Here is a 14,249-nt window from a genome sequence, read left to right as displayed (position 1 = left end):
GTAGTTTCATATAGTCTTTATATAGTTATAGGTTAATAACAGATTAAATTGAAATCGAAGGGTACAACATTTGGCACTGTATATTTAAAAAAAAATGATTCAATCCTTCAATTACTACCACACCAGTCAAATATTATTAAATAACTGATATTACTACAGATAGGGTGAAAATTGATAAGAATCCTTTCTGTAATTAGCCTACAACATTGCAAAATTAGTCTGGTTTCGATGTCACATCTAAAATTATAATTTTGATTTTTTTTCTTTTTTTTATATTTTTATCTTACTATATTATATTATGTTTCTCAGATAAATGTTTCATCTGGTCTACATACACATATTTATTCAAATATAAAATGTTCTATCAACAATAGTGCTATTAAAATTAAATCTCATTAGATATCGAGAAAATAAAATGATTAAAGAAAATTTATACAACTATCTAGTTAATAAGATACTATACAATTTCAAGAAGATCCACAGTTGGAAATGTGGACTTAAAATATTTTCAGTTATACCAAGTTCAGTATGGTCCATAAACCAAAATTGTTATTATTTATAGGCATTTTATATTTTTATTTTCTGCAAAAAACAAGTTTCATGTCGATTACATATATCAACTATAAAACATGTTTTATATACAAGGAGTTGGAATGTTTTTTTATACTAAAATATGTAGTATTAGTATTTAAGCAGCTCTGTAATGTACCAGAATTATTTAAATTATAAATGCTTAATATCACAGATATTTTATGATAAATTATTTAATGTCAAGACATAAAACATAAATATGAATGCATTTTTAAAAACAATAGGGTGTAAACATGGACAGGTAAGTGAAATCTGAATTTGATTGTAGTAAATTAAAAAAGCAAACTTACAAATAATGTATAAATATGAAAAAAATACATAAAAATAAGTTTAATACAAGTAAATAAATAAATATATTGTAAAAATCACAATTACCTAAGTGTATGGATAAATTAAAATATTCAGAAAATAATTCACATGTAAGTTCTAGCTTTAAATATCAACATTAAATCCAAAGCAAACATTAAACCACAGTTTTGTTGCTCGTATTACCATATGTTAACTTCAAATATCAGCTATCACAATTAATAAATCCTTTTATCGTTCAAAAGATCCATAGTATCAAGAAGAGCTTCTGTAAATCAAATAATAAGGATAAACATCAACCTTGTTCTATATTAGTTGTTTTTGAATGTTAACATTGCAGAATACAAACAGAAAGCACAAATTCTCTTATAGCCTATTTATTCAAACATTTAAAGTGTGAAAAATGGATACATTTTAGTGGTTACTGCTGTGGCATTTACGGTAGCGAAGTTCTATTTTTTATTGCCAAATAAAACAGAAAAATCCATCAGTGATGAGACAAATGCAAACTACATGTTAACTCAATAGAATTGGTATGTTCAATACTTTCACCATAATAGTATATTAATTTGGTTGTTTTCAAAATATTTGTGCTCTACATTTCTATTGATTTTTTATTTCATGATTAAAATATTTTTTTTTGACACCTAAATATTTTGCTTCGCTTTCAGATTCTTTTTTATTAAAGACAATCAACTAAAGTTGTCACTGGTAATACATGTCAGTGAGCTAGAAACATTTTATTTGTAATGCTATATACTCAAAATTTTTTTTCAATTATAGCTAAGTATTTGACAATATTTGAGTTTTGTTACTGAATCACTCGACACCATGGTGTTCTCAAGGCAAATATAAGAATTAGTTCGATGAAGAAATATATTACGTTATAACATGAATGCAGTATCAATTTAGATGTGGTTGCAGTAAGTGAGAAGCTCAATTTTTATCTTGATATTCAATTTTATTTGGGCGGTTTATTGCATAACTAATCGAGAACCAAGTTTTCTAACCTAACCAAGTTAAATATTGTTAATAGATTATAAAAAAAATCATATGTTACTTGGAGCATATTTTCAAAAAGAGCTATGTGATGGGGATAATAATAATCTAAATGAAACAAATTTATAAGAAAACTCATAGTTAACGTCCTTATGAAAATTACAAAGAAATCACGCTAAACGAAGGTCTTATATATAATATAATAATTAACGGCGTATGGGAAAGGTGGGAGAAACATAAAATCAGCGAGAGCTAATAAAAAAGAAGAATAAATAACACTGTATTATGAAAATCTAGTAAAAATTTTAAAAGAATTCCCTCTTTGAAATATTGTTAACTACGACGAAACAAATGCATCATATTACCTTATTTCATCACGATTTAATTTCAAACAAAGCAGAAACTACCCAGAAAGACTGAACAATACAATAAAATCTGCCATATCTACTGATAATTGCGAGTTTTTCCCGTCTAATGTTGATCAATGGGCATTATGAGGAATAGCTGGGGCATGTTATAATAGAAGCAAGTCAGATTGAATATAAAATTTGTCTTTTTACCGCCTCATTCTATACACTTATATTAACCATTGAATGTTTGGTATTATGCACCATTTAAAAAAGGGAGAAGAATTCTATTTACCTATAAACTTCGGAACCCTCGAGAAACATCTCTGAATAAATGCACTTTTCAATCGTTGTTAAACAAGCTAGTAAAAGATATTGAATTAAGCGAGAAATAAAATATTGCCGATGCTTTTAGGGCATGTGGAATTACACTGTGAAACGAGAAGTACCAAATAGTAGAATAAACCAAAATGTCTAGCATCTTAGTTCAGAGAAAATTCATAAAGATGATTAAAATTTTGCCTGGTAAATCTATTTCCTCTGCAGATTTCATCAAAGATAAGATAGCCAGTAAACAGTTAAAAGACGAAATTGAAATGGAAGAAGAAAAACAAGACGAAAAAATACTATGGAAGAGATACTATTATTTTGCAGGCTTTGATATTGTTTACTCATTAGACATTAAAATATAAGATATTGTTCTAGCGTGCCTAAAAAAAAAGTTAACTTTATTACGAATTTGTTTCGGTTTTGCACTTTTAAGTATATTTTTCTGGATTTAAGATGGATGTTACTTGTTACTAAGCAAACGTATTAATTCAAGTGGTACTTTTGCAAAAAACTATCTTCATCTCAGTAGAAATATGCAGTTAGTAGTTTCCAGAAAAAGAATATTTTTATGTTGTGGTTTTAGTTTCACCGATTTAAAGGTGATTTCGCCAAATTTTGAAATAAATAAAAATTCATTGATGCTTTATTTGAATATGTTGATCTAAAAAGGCTCAAATTTGTCCACAGTTGAATGTGGACAAATTCAATTCAAATTAAAAAAGATATTATCAAAAGGCCTATAAACTGGATGCATAGAACACCAGTCTACAGTATATATAATTATGAGACAACGACAAAGGAGTCCAGAGACATGCATAAATGCCATAACATACCACAATGATTTTTATTATTTACGTTAACCAATCAACTTTATGTAACTATATTGCATCAACATTTTTTCCAATTGAACATTCTTATGCAATGTTAACACGTCAAATTTTTCATAAAATTATTGTTGTGACACAAGTGAAAACCTATCTTCTAAAATGAGGCAAGCTGCGAACATATGCTACATTTAAAAATAAAGTAAGAGAATAGCACATTTGAAAGTGTTAAACACAATGTGTATCTCTTCTGTTGATACTCTGTTCAATGTACATACGAAAAAATACGATTAATTTGATTTAATTTAACACGACGGTTCCAAAGTGTTTTAAAAAGCAATGAGAAGGACATAACATGCCACATAATGTAAAATATCAAGTGCATGATACTGTATTATTTTGACCAACAAATTATCAAAAATGTGCATTATCCCTATAACTGTATTTTAATGCAAAAATACACTGCACTACTAAGAGTTAAATTGGTTTGTTAAAATCATAACTACTTAAAGTAGATAATTAATATTATCTAGATTGATTTCAATCAACCAAGATGTTGGCCAATTACTTAAAAAACGCAAATAAAAAAATTAACGAACAAAACAAATCATAATGGGTAACATTAAAAGAATTACCGTGTCATACAAACTGTTCCTAAATTAGATCTTACTAAGTAATAACTAAGTTCTACAAGTCTCACATTATATACCCCCTAGAAATATTTTGATTACTTTTCTAATATGTATATTTCACATCTCCTCGTATCAGTTGTCTCAGAGTTGACCACCAGCATTTTTTATTAGTCAATACAGCTGCCAAGAGATGTGTTCATTAACATTTTTTCAATCTCTAAATTTCCATATTAAAATGTTTGAATCATCAACAATTACAAAATTTCTTGTGTTGATTAAAGCAGCGATAAAACTCATTTCATACTCAGTTGGCTATCATTTCCGATTTAATGAGATCATGTTGCAGGGCCTGTTATACATGAATCTTAAATATCTCATTAACATCAAATCTCAAGTTGGAAAAAAACTCCGAGAAATGTTAAAATCTTGGTCATGGTTATGATATAGAAACTTAGAATACTGTTTAAATGTGGTGAAAGAGCGATGTTAAAGAGGCATGAAAAGGCTAGTCATTGTTTTCTATGACTGCGAGGTCATTAGACTTCGTTCCAAGGAGAATTTTAAACTTCAAATTATACACCAAACGTTTGTGAAATGAAGAGAAAGACCGACCTGGAAATGGGCTGAAGACTCTCTTCTTTATGATGGTACTAGTCGCTTCTAATACGCCAGTTTTTGGCCGCCAAAAAAGAAAATAAAGAACAGGAACATTGTGACACTGACATTGAAAAAGCATGGATGAGTACAAATGGTTCTGGTCAAGGATTCAACGTTAGGGTACTGCTAATCAAGGGCATTACTTTGAAAGAGCTAATTCAAATTTAATGTTGCCTTTTAACCTTCTCAAAGCTTCAAAGCGTCTGCAATTGGGAAGGTGTTCAACTACTAGCACACAAAGTCACTATTTTCCAGTGAATGAACGGTCGTTTTTGGGATTCCCTTTACACGGTGAGGACATTAAAGACTCGATTCAGGCCGTCCTAAAAAAATGTCCTCGACAAAATATGTTCAAGGCTCCAAATGGTTGAAGAGTTTTCTCAAGCGCCATCCGAATGTGGACAAACTAAATACTGAATTTATCTCGAAGGCAAGAGCCCTGGTTTCAAAGGGATCAATTATGTACTGGTTCAGCCAACTCCGCCAGTACTTTGCTGATAACGATTGTTTAGACGTTTTTGACGATCCAAGCCGTATTTTTAATTGTGACGAGACTGGGTGCCAAACCTGCCCTAATACGGGTAAGGTTTTGGGCCCCAAAGGATTCAAGAACTTGTACGAAATCAAACAGGGCAGCGAAAAAGAATCCATCACTGTCCTGTGTGCCTATTGCGCGAATGGCACAGCTTTACCCCCAATTGTGGTGTATCCTTACAAGAGGGTCCCAACGGCCATCCTGCAAAACCTTCCTGAAAACTGGGGATGGGGTCGGTCTGATTCTGGTTGGATGGTATCCGACACCTTTCTCGCCTACATTACTGTAGCGTTGGTTGGAAAGGAATGACATCTTTCTTGTTTTATTTCTTGATGGCGATAAAAGCCATCTGTACATGGAGCTGGCTGAGTATTGCGTTCGAAATGGCATTCTCATTTATTGCTTACCCCCAAATGCGACCCATATCATCCAGCCCTGCGATGTTGGCCTTTTCCGGCCCCTTAAAGTCAAGTGGAGGGAGGAAGTGAGGAAGTACAAAAGACAGAGAATTCCGATAACTAAGCAAAATTTTGCAGGAATATTCAAGAATACATTTGACGGTGTTTCCTCTGATGTCATGAAGACAGCATTTAGAACATGTGGCCTATACCCAATAGATGAAAACGCAATTGATTATTCAAAATGCATTCCCGAACGTGAGGCGGAGATCACTCGAGAAGAGCAAAGTTTGAAGAACAGTCATGAGGGTTCTTCGGCTCCTCCATATAAACCAAGTATTGATGATTATATGACCACAAAAAAGTGATTGAACACTCAATTTCCGAAGAAGATTTAAAACGATATCATCAGCATGTAACCGAGGGTACCAATGAAACTGTGCCCCAGAAATCCCTCTTCTTAGAGAAGAAAACATATTACTTCAAGACCACTGAGGCAGAACCACACGCAACCGAACTTAACTCCCTCGCCCAGGCTGAGACTTCTTCCATTGGAATTGAACCACTACAAGTAGACCGGGTCTACTCGGACATGTGCGACGAGGACCTTTTTGCAGGCCTTGATAGCTTGGAGGATGCAGTAAGGGATTTGTCGACCATGATTATGCCTGATTACCAAATAACTAGTCCTTCAGCAGTAGAAGTTATTAACCCGACAAAATGTGATATGAAAAAGACTGATGAAATGAAGAAGAATGATGTTTTGAAGAAAACCATTTCACCTGAAATTCCAAGTATTTGCTTAATTAATGAAGATGAAACAATGGAAAAAATGATGACTGTGATAATGAAAATGAAGTTGAAGAATGGGAATGAAGTAGAAGACGTGGCTGCACCTGATGATGATTCTAGTCAACGAGGAGTTGAAACATCAACAGAGCAAAGACGGTCCAGCCCTCGACCAGCTGAGGTTCTCCAGCTCCCCCAACAGCAGGCCAATCCTTCATCCAGCCAGAGAAGAAGTTCTTCTGTCCCATTCTGCATTACCTCAACAGAATGGCGAGAAAATGAAGCCAAAAAACTCAAGGCAAAAGAAGAAAAAGGAGGAAGAAAAGAAGGAACGGGCCAAGATCAGAGAAGAAAAGAGAAAAGAAAGAATCGCCGAAGAAAAGAAGCTAAGAAACTAAAAAAACGTCAAAAGTGCCTTCCTCAGTGCCTTGAATTGAAATATGATTTACCTATAAGGACATAACTACCTCCCTACCTTGCTTGAAGCTCGACCTGTTACCAAGTTTGAAACTTTCTAGTTACTACAGCATTTTTTGTTCACGTTAAAAAAAAATAAATAAAAGTTCCAAACTACTCTTTTTCTTTCTTATCTAGGTAGGTGCGTGGTTCATTCTTAACGAACCGGGTACCTACCTGCCTAGATACCTTCTATGATTTTCGCATACCTACCTACCTGCCTGGATCACCACCACGTTAAAAAAGTAATTTTTACCAGTTACTTATTTTGACTAGAATGTAAAAAAATAATGAAGGCACCTGGTCAGCGGAGTCCAATGGCCAATAAATTTCATCATAAATCTGAATGAGGCACCATAGTCAGCTTTTAAACCCTTATAAATAGGCAGAACAGATGATTATTTGCGAAAAATCCACAGTTTTTTGAGTGTTCATTTATGGAGGGAGGTGTTCATTGGGAGCGAAGATTTTGTTCAATTACTAACAAATTTTTGTTTTCTCATTCAAATGGGTATAAATTCAGTTCTAACTAATATTAAGACCCGATTTTTTTTCCTGACAAGAGGATGAACTGCTTGATTCTAAAGAGTAGTTTTTAAAAAGATTTGGTCGCATTTGGACCTTGAAACGAATTTTTGAAGTGGGAAAAGGGTAGTAGCTTCTGCTAACTGTTCATTTACTGGGCAGGTCACCCTAGAAAGGTATTATTACATTTATACAGTATTGGTAAATTTTATTCTTTGATATTATCTTATATAAAGGATTAGAAAAAAACTGATAATCAATCCCAGCAAAAGAAAAAAATGACAAACTCCGGCACCTTGCAACCATGAAATTATATATAAATTCTGTTTTTGACCAAACCATTCCTATAATAAAAATTATATAAATTTTGAAACTTTAAAAATGTACTCATGTTTATGATATTATTTTGAAATTACACTTCAGCTTGAATTTTCTAAAACATAAGTGAATAATAATAAATATGTTATATAATGGATAATATAAATATTAACAGAAATTTGTATGCGCACTATAGCAATATTTAATAATATATGAGTATAGTTTGATCCAATTTAGGAACATATTGATTTTCAAACAGCAGACACTGAAGACTTATACACTCAATGGACAGTTTAATATTACAAATCTACACATGAAGTATGAGAAAACAGATGGTAAAAGCATTTTAAAGGACAGCAGAATCTGCTTCCATACCTTCTGGAGGTATTCGGATACAATCTGTAGATACTGATCCATTGTTAATGGTTCCATTGGCCATTGCATATAAGTCGGGAGTTACTTCTGTTATTCCTGGTTCTGGAGGGTTGCATAGTGATTGTACACAGAGATGAAGCCGCATGTAGTCATCACTAGATATCCAAATTCCAGGTCTTTTATTGTGGTATAATTTAGCATACATATACACATCAACTTTGTTGTCATAGATCAAGTGTTTCTTCAAGGTGGTCAAAGCACAGAAGGTTGCAGCTTCAGTACCTCCAAAACTAGAAAAAAATTACTTATTGTATACTCATATTGTATACTATACACACAGTATTTGACTATGCAAAAATAGTTCAAAAAGCTGGTTGACAAACAACAATTATTGAACCGCCAGAAAATTAATTTTTTAATATGTTTTAATATGTTAATATATTGTAATGTTCGACTTATTAGCCGAGAAAACGTTGAACGTCAATCGTTATGTAATAATATTGACAATATGAAATAACAACAAATTGTAGTGTTTTAATTTTGTCACACTGTATTTCTAACTACTCTATTTTTATGTAAATTAACAGTGCAGCGACACTGGATTAATTATTTCACTTGACTGCTTATTATATTCCGGTATTTTATGATTCACAGGCAATGAGACACTGTCTCCGGGGGTCTTAGCAGAATGTATAAAAATTTTATAATGCATTCGTTTTTACAGAGGCTGTATATTTCTAAAAAACGTCTGTAACCACTAGGATATGCCGATTCCCTAAATTTCACACAAAATCAATGGCAACTGTCTCTAATGATGTTTTTGCCATGAAAAATATCGGTAGGTTTTCATTATTTTCATTACCTCCATTTTTTGTCTTTTTGCTGATGTAATTTTCCTGGAACATTATATGTAATTCTTGTAACTATTTGATTGTTATTTATGTGTATCTCTTCTTCTATTATTTTTGTTTGTGTTTATTACATATAATTCTCTTTCCATTGACTAATTTGTAAGTTACTCCATATTTTTTTATTTTCGTTTTCTGCAAGACCTCTTTTCATTGCCTCTACTAAAAGTACACCTGTTTCTTTTTTCATTATATTTAAATCTATTTTATAAAATTTTATTACCATCCATTATTGTAATTGCATCTGGCACTATATTCATTGCTGGTACATATTTGATTTCAAATGAATACTTTGATAAAAGTAATGCCCATCTATCTATTCTTGCATTATTATACTTATTCTAGAGTATTGTTATTAGTGCTTGATTATCTGTGTGTATTATAAAGTTATTATCCAGTAAAGGAGTATTTTAATTTTTCCACACAAAAGATTATATTTGCTAATTCAAGTTCACTAAAGCTGTAACGCTTCCTTATGAGTCGGGAGACAAATGAAAGTGGAACTTCTACCTCGTGGTGATCTTGTGTCAAAACATTTGTAGTAATGTATCAACCCTAAAATACAAGTTTTGCAGAAATCTGGATGATAGAGTTTCAGGTCTTTTCTTGTATTTTCTCCCATTTCCATTTTACTTTATTTTTCAATAGTTCTTTAAGAGGAATTTCTTTCTTAGAAAGATTTGGTATTAATCTCTTAAAATTATTCAACATAACAAGAAAACCTCTGATAGTCTTTAAATTGTTAGGTCGTTTGTACTCCATGTTTGTCTTATATGGATCTATACTACTACTTCTGTCTAATTTATAACCAATATAGGTTAATTCTTCCAAGTAGAACTGGCATTTTTTTATTTGTTTTATTCCAAACTTTCCCATCCAATGTGTTCTATACTTGCTTAAGATGGTTTCCGTGTATTTCATCGTTCTCTAAATAAATCAAGATATCATCTACGTAGCCTAATACAAATTGATAAACCACCCCATCTACTTTTAAAGCACAGTATTTTGTGCTCTCTTTATGTAGTGGAATTAACAAAAAATTATCCACCCCAAAAATGCCTTTACGTTTGTGGGGGTATTGTGTGAGAATTTAAATTTCTGGCATCCAACCATATTCTGATGACACAATCCTTCTTTTTTACTATATCTGTTGGGTTTATATATGGTGATGTGCTATGATCGATTATGCCATCTTCTATTAGTTGTTTTATTACTAGATTGACATTCAATATGTATTTATAAAGTATAGGATATGTTTCCATTTTAAAGTTTTGCCTGTCTATAACTTTGAGTTCATGATTATTTTATTCTGAGCCTAACTGGGCTCATTATTTATTAATCTGTTATATTCCTTGATTAGATTTTAAATTACGCTTCTTTTGTTCTTTCTTCTTTCTCTTTTTTAATGCTGTTTCCTTCTTCTGGAATAATTAATTCTTTATTCTTACTATATTTCATATTTTTTTCTATAAATTTATGGACGATGAATAATCAATTTCGCATTTATACTTATTAATACTTCCATTCCAATCATACTCTCCATATCCCATATTGATTCCATTAAATATCTATTATATTCCACATCAATTTCATTATTTCCATCGACATTATAATATTTTCCATTCGAATTTTTGCCTTTTTAATTTATATTCCATTGATTATATTCTTCTATTTTTTCTCTTAATTATCTAATTTATTGATCGTATCACTTTTATCTTTCTCAGTTATATCAATACCATACTGATATGCTTCTTTTTTTTCTAAAATTAATTTTCGCCTCCTTGAATATAATCATCATCATAAACATTGTCTTTAGAATTTCTTCCATTTTGAATATTTCTATTTTCCCCATTAAAATTTCTATTATAATTGTTGTCATTTAAGTAACGAGCGGAGTGCATATCATTATAACTAGAATTAAACCTATTTTTATTACGATTATAATTTTAGAAACATCTTTCATTGGGATAGTTAGAAAAATTGAATCATTGAATCTGTATCTGTTTTTATTGTCGTCACTTTTTGTTTTGTATATTTCTAATATTGTTCATGTTGCTTTTAATATTAATATTATGACCCAATGTTTATTATTATTCTGGCTTAAATTTCTTTCTATCCTAGTGAGATAGTCGGCGAGTTGCTGGAATATTTTTATATTTTGTATAGCTATTTTTCCGCGATTCTTGTTTGTAATGTCTGGAAACTAACATTACTATCCCCTCCTCTCTGAATTTTAGTTCTAGGTATTGTACAATGACGTATAGTTGTAAAGCGTAATTATGCATACTATTACCTTTCATCCTATTTTCCAAAGTAGTTTTTTTCATGTGAAACTTTGATATTGTTCCAAAAACAGATTTTCGAATATTTCGAAATCTACAAATGTTTCCTTGCATAAGTACCATTCAACTTTTGGATGATGGGGCTTCAATTTTTCATTGAATTTTGTAGCACCATTAGAGCCACCCGTCACAATATATTGTATCCTTTTGTTTGTGTTATCCAACAATTTTTCTTCCACCAATTTTATTTAGTTTTGAGTTCTTCACTTTTTTGATCCATTTTTTTCTTCATTTCTCTTTCAGCTTTAATATTCTCGACAGTGCTTTCATTTAAACATCAATATTCTTTTCCAGCTCTTTCTGCTGAATTGCTATCCTTCTGTTTAATTCTGTGCTATTTCCTCCTTGTTGCTTCATCTATACTTTTAGAATTGAGACCTTCGATCTCTTTTCCACATCCTGTCTCAATTGTACTTGTTGGTTTCTTGAATGCTCTACTTCCTTTTAAAACTCTTCATTGATGCCTTTTACTTCTGTTCTTATTTCCATCTTGAAGTTTTTCATTTCAATTTTAATTTGTTCCAAATCTTTTTAACTATATTTTCTTCAATAATTTCTGTCTAGGTCTTTGATCATGTGATTCATTTTTTCCTGTCCTTTTTCTATATTTTGACTCATTTCTTCTTGTTTATTTTCTATTATTTGACTCAAATCTTCTTGTCCTACTATCTTTTGATTCAATTCTTCTTATCCTTATTCTATTTAATGACTATTTTTTGTCGTTTTTCTATTTTGTTCATAAAAATAAGTATAATATCCATGTCTGTTTCAGATTTCTCCCTTATATAAGTTTTGCAGTCGCCTTTTATGTGTGTTTCAAGTATCCCGTAAAAACATTTTCACACTTTTCTGTTATAATCACAGTATTACAAATTTTTGCTACTAGAAGATTCAACCTTAAGTTCCAAATTATGTAAAATTGAGATGTTTCAAAAAATTAATCTGTTGATTCCTGTATTGCTATAAATACTTTTACATATTTCATCTCTATATAATATCATTAGTTTTCTGTTCAATTAATTTTATTCAAGCAGTTCCCAATTATATGTAATTTTTTCACATGGATTTATATATGTTAATTTTGTTGTTAAATTTTGTATGATTACAAATGAAAGTTTTATTGTGCTTAGTATACTCTGTGATCCTTGTGTTATATTTCATTACAATATATTTGACAAATTTTTAATAGATAATTATTGTTAAAAACGTCGCATTAAAATCTACATACCGATCAACAACAACAATAGGTCCATTCTGAATTTTCTGCATATCCAAGATAAAGTTGGGTAAATGGTACATCTCATTGACGGAGGAGGCCTGATGAGGCCAATTTAAACAGTGAAGCATTTTTACTGGTATTTCATAATCATCCTGAACAGATTTCATTAGAAATTCTCTCAAATAGTATGTAGATGTGGTAACCTCATTAGTTTGTTTGCAAGTGTATGTATCTGTTTCTATAATTTCATCACCTACTGGCCAGAATACTTCATATTCGGAATTGTCAATAAAACTAATCATTACAATTAGATGAGCGCTGTGATCCCAGATCATCTGCCAGAAATCATGTACAGTGTGTTTAAATGGATGTTGAGTGATGATAAATTCGCGAAGACTGTGGAAACCTTGGAGCCAACTAGCGTTTATGTAATCAGAGCCATCTTCACCGGGTTTTGGAGTTAAATGAACTCGGGAGCTCTCAACTGGTAAAATAACTGCGCATCTATTCTTTGGCTGGTTTACGGGTTTGTTAGCAGAGACTAGATGAAAATCTTTGCAAACAAAACTTGTAACCAACTGTAAATAAAAAAATTGATAATAAACTAATGGTAATAACCAAGTATATATATATAAACTTATCAATACTTTTTACTGTTATATTAAACATGCTACATTCACTCAATCATAATCTTGCCTCCAAAGAGCGGGCTGCAATTATTATATTGCCTGGAGAAAACTTTTCACAAATGGCACAGTCAAAGATTTCTAAAGCCGGGAAAAATGCTTCAATAAACAGACAACTTAGAGCATCTTTGGGATGTGATAGTCGCTTATGAACTTCATTAATCTGTATCATGATTGAGGCATTAGCTATCTCTTAGATTCATTAAAATATAAAAACTCTTGTTCAAAAGGAAATCAGAAATAGGCCCAGACACTATTAAGCTATAATTGATATCAGAGGAGGAATTGTGTGCTATTAAAATAGCCCCTTTAATTGTTTTTTAGAAATTTTATCAAACTTCCCACACATTCTTTATTAAATATCTGTATTTTTCACAATAATTGTTTAAATTAATAAGTTTATCACTTTATATTCGTTTTAATTCCACATTTATGTTGTAATTTTTTTGCTTTAAACATAGAAAATATACATTATTTTTGCTGAGGAGTTTTAGGTTGTATATAAAGTTCTGTTCATGTCTCAATTATTTTTAACTCTTTACAAACATTCAAATAGAAAATAAATTGATTTTATACAAATGACTTCACTATGTATACAGAAAATAACTATAGATTGAATTGAAATTGTATTATACAGTTATTTGATTTGAAAATATAGAATATTAAAGAAAAAATGGTAAAATCAGAACTAAACAAGACAAGCTGTGAATAAAGGAAAATAATGTGAGAAAATTTATTATGATATGAAATGATTCACCTATAATAACTGAAGAATTTGTGTTGATATTGTATGATTTGTAAAAAAATGGAATGTGGATGGAACGGAATATTTTCATCCATTTAGGTTTACACGACTGAGTGAGTTCATTTAATTTTTTTTCACTGAATGGTGGGGACAAATTTGAAAGAAATAATGAAATTGAATATTTACTAGCAGATTAGAATACGTTAGAAACAAAAATTCTTTAATTTTTTAAATCTGTCTATCAAAACTTTTGAATTTTCATATTCC

General features: G+C 30.9%; 1 protein-coding gene across 1 annotated transcript in view; it reads right to left on the bottom strand.

Annotated features, from left to right (window-relative positions):
• Positions 1-739: 739 nt before the first annotated feature.
• The window catches only part of LOC130903962 (tyrosine-protein phosphatase 99A), a 451,000-nt gene continuing 437,490 nt past the window's right edge, over positions 740-14,249 (bottom strand). The window contains exons 15-17 of the mRNA XM_057816426.1: positions 12,561-13,129; positions 8,083-8,372; positions 740-1,165 (exon numbers count right to left, since the gene is read on the bottom strand). Of these exons, the coding sequence (XP_057672409.1) occupies positions 1,116-1,165; positions 8,083-8,372; positions 12,561-13,129 (909 nt within the window). The 3' untranslated portion in view covers positions 740-1,115. The remainder of the gene's footprint in view (positions 1,166-8,082; positions 8,373-12,560; positions 13,130-14,249) is intronic.

Source organism: Diorhabda carinulata, chromosome 1 (genome assembly GCF_026250575.1).
Source record: "Diorhabda carinulata isolate Delta chromosome 1, icDioCari1.1, whole genome shotgun sequence".
NCBI lineage: Eukaryota > Metazoa > Arthropoda > Insecta > Coleoptera > Chrysomelidae > Diorhabda > Diorhabda carinulata.
The sequence above is the reverse complement of the archived record's forward strand: the minus strand, read 5'-3'. Positions and strand labels throughout refer to the sequence as shown.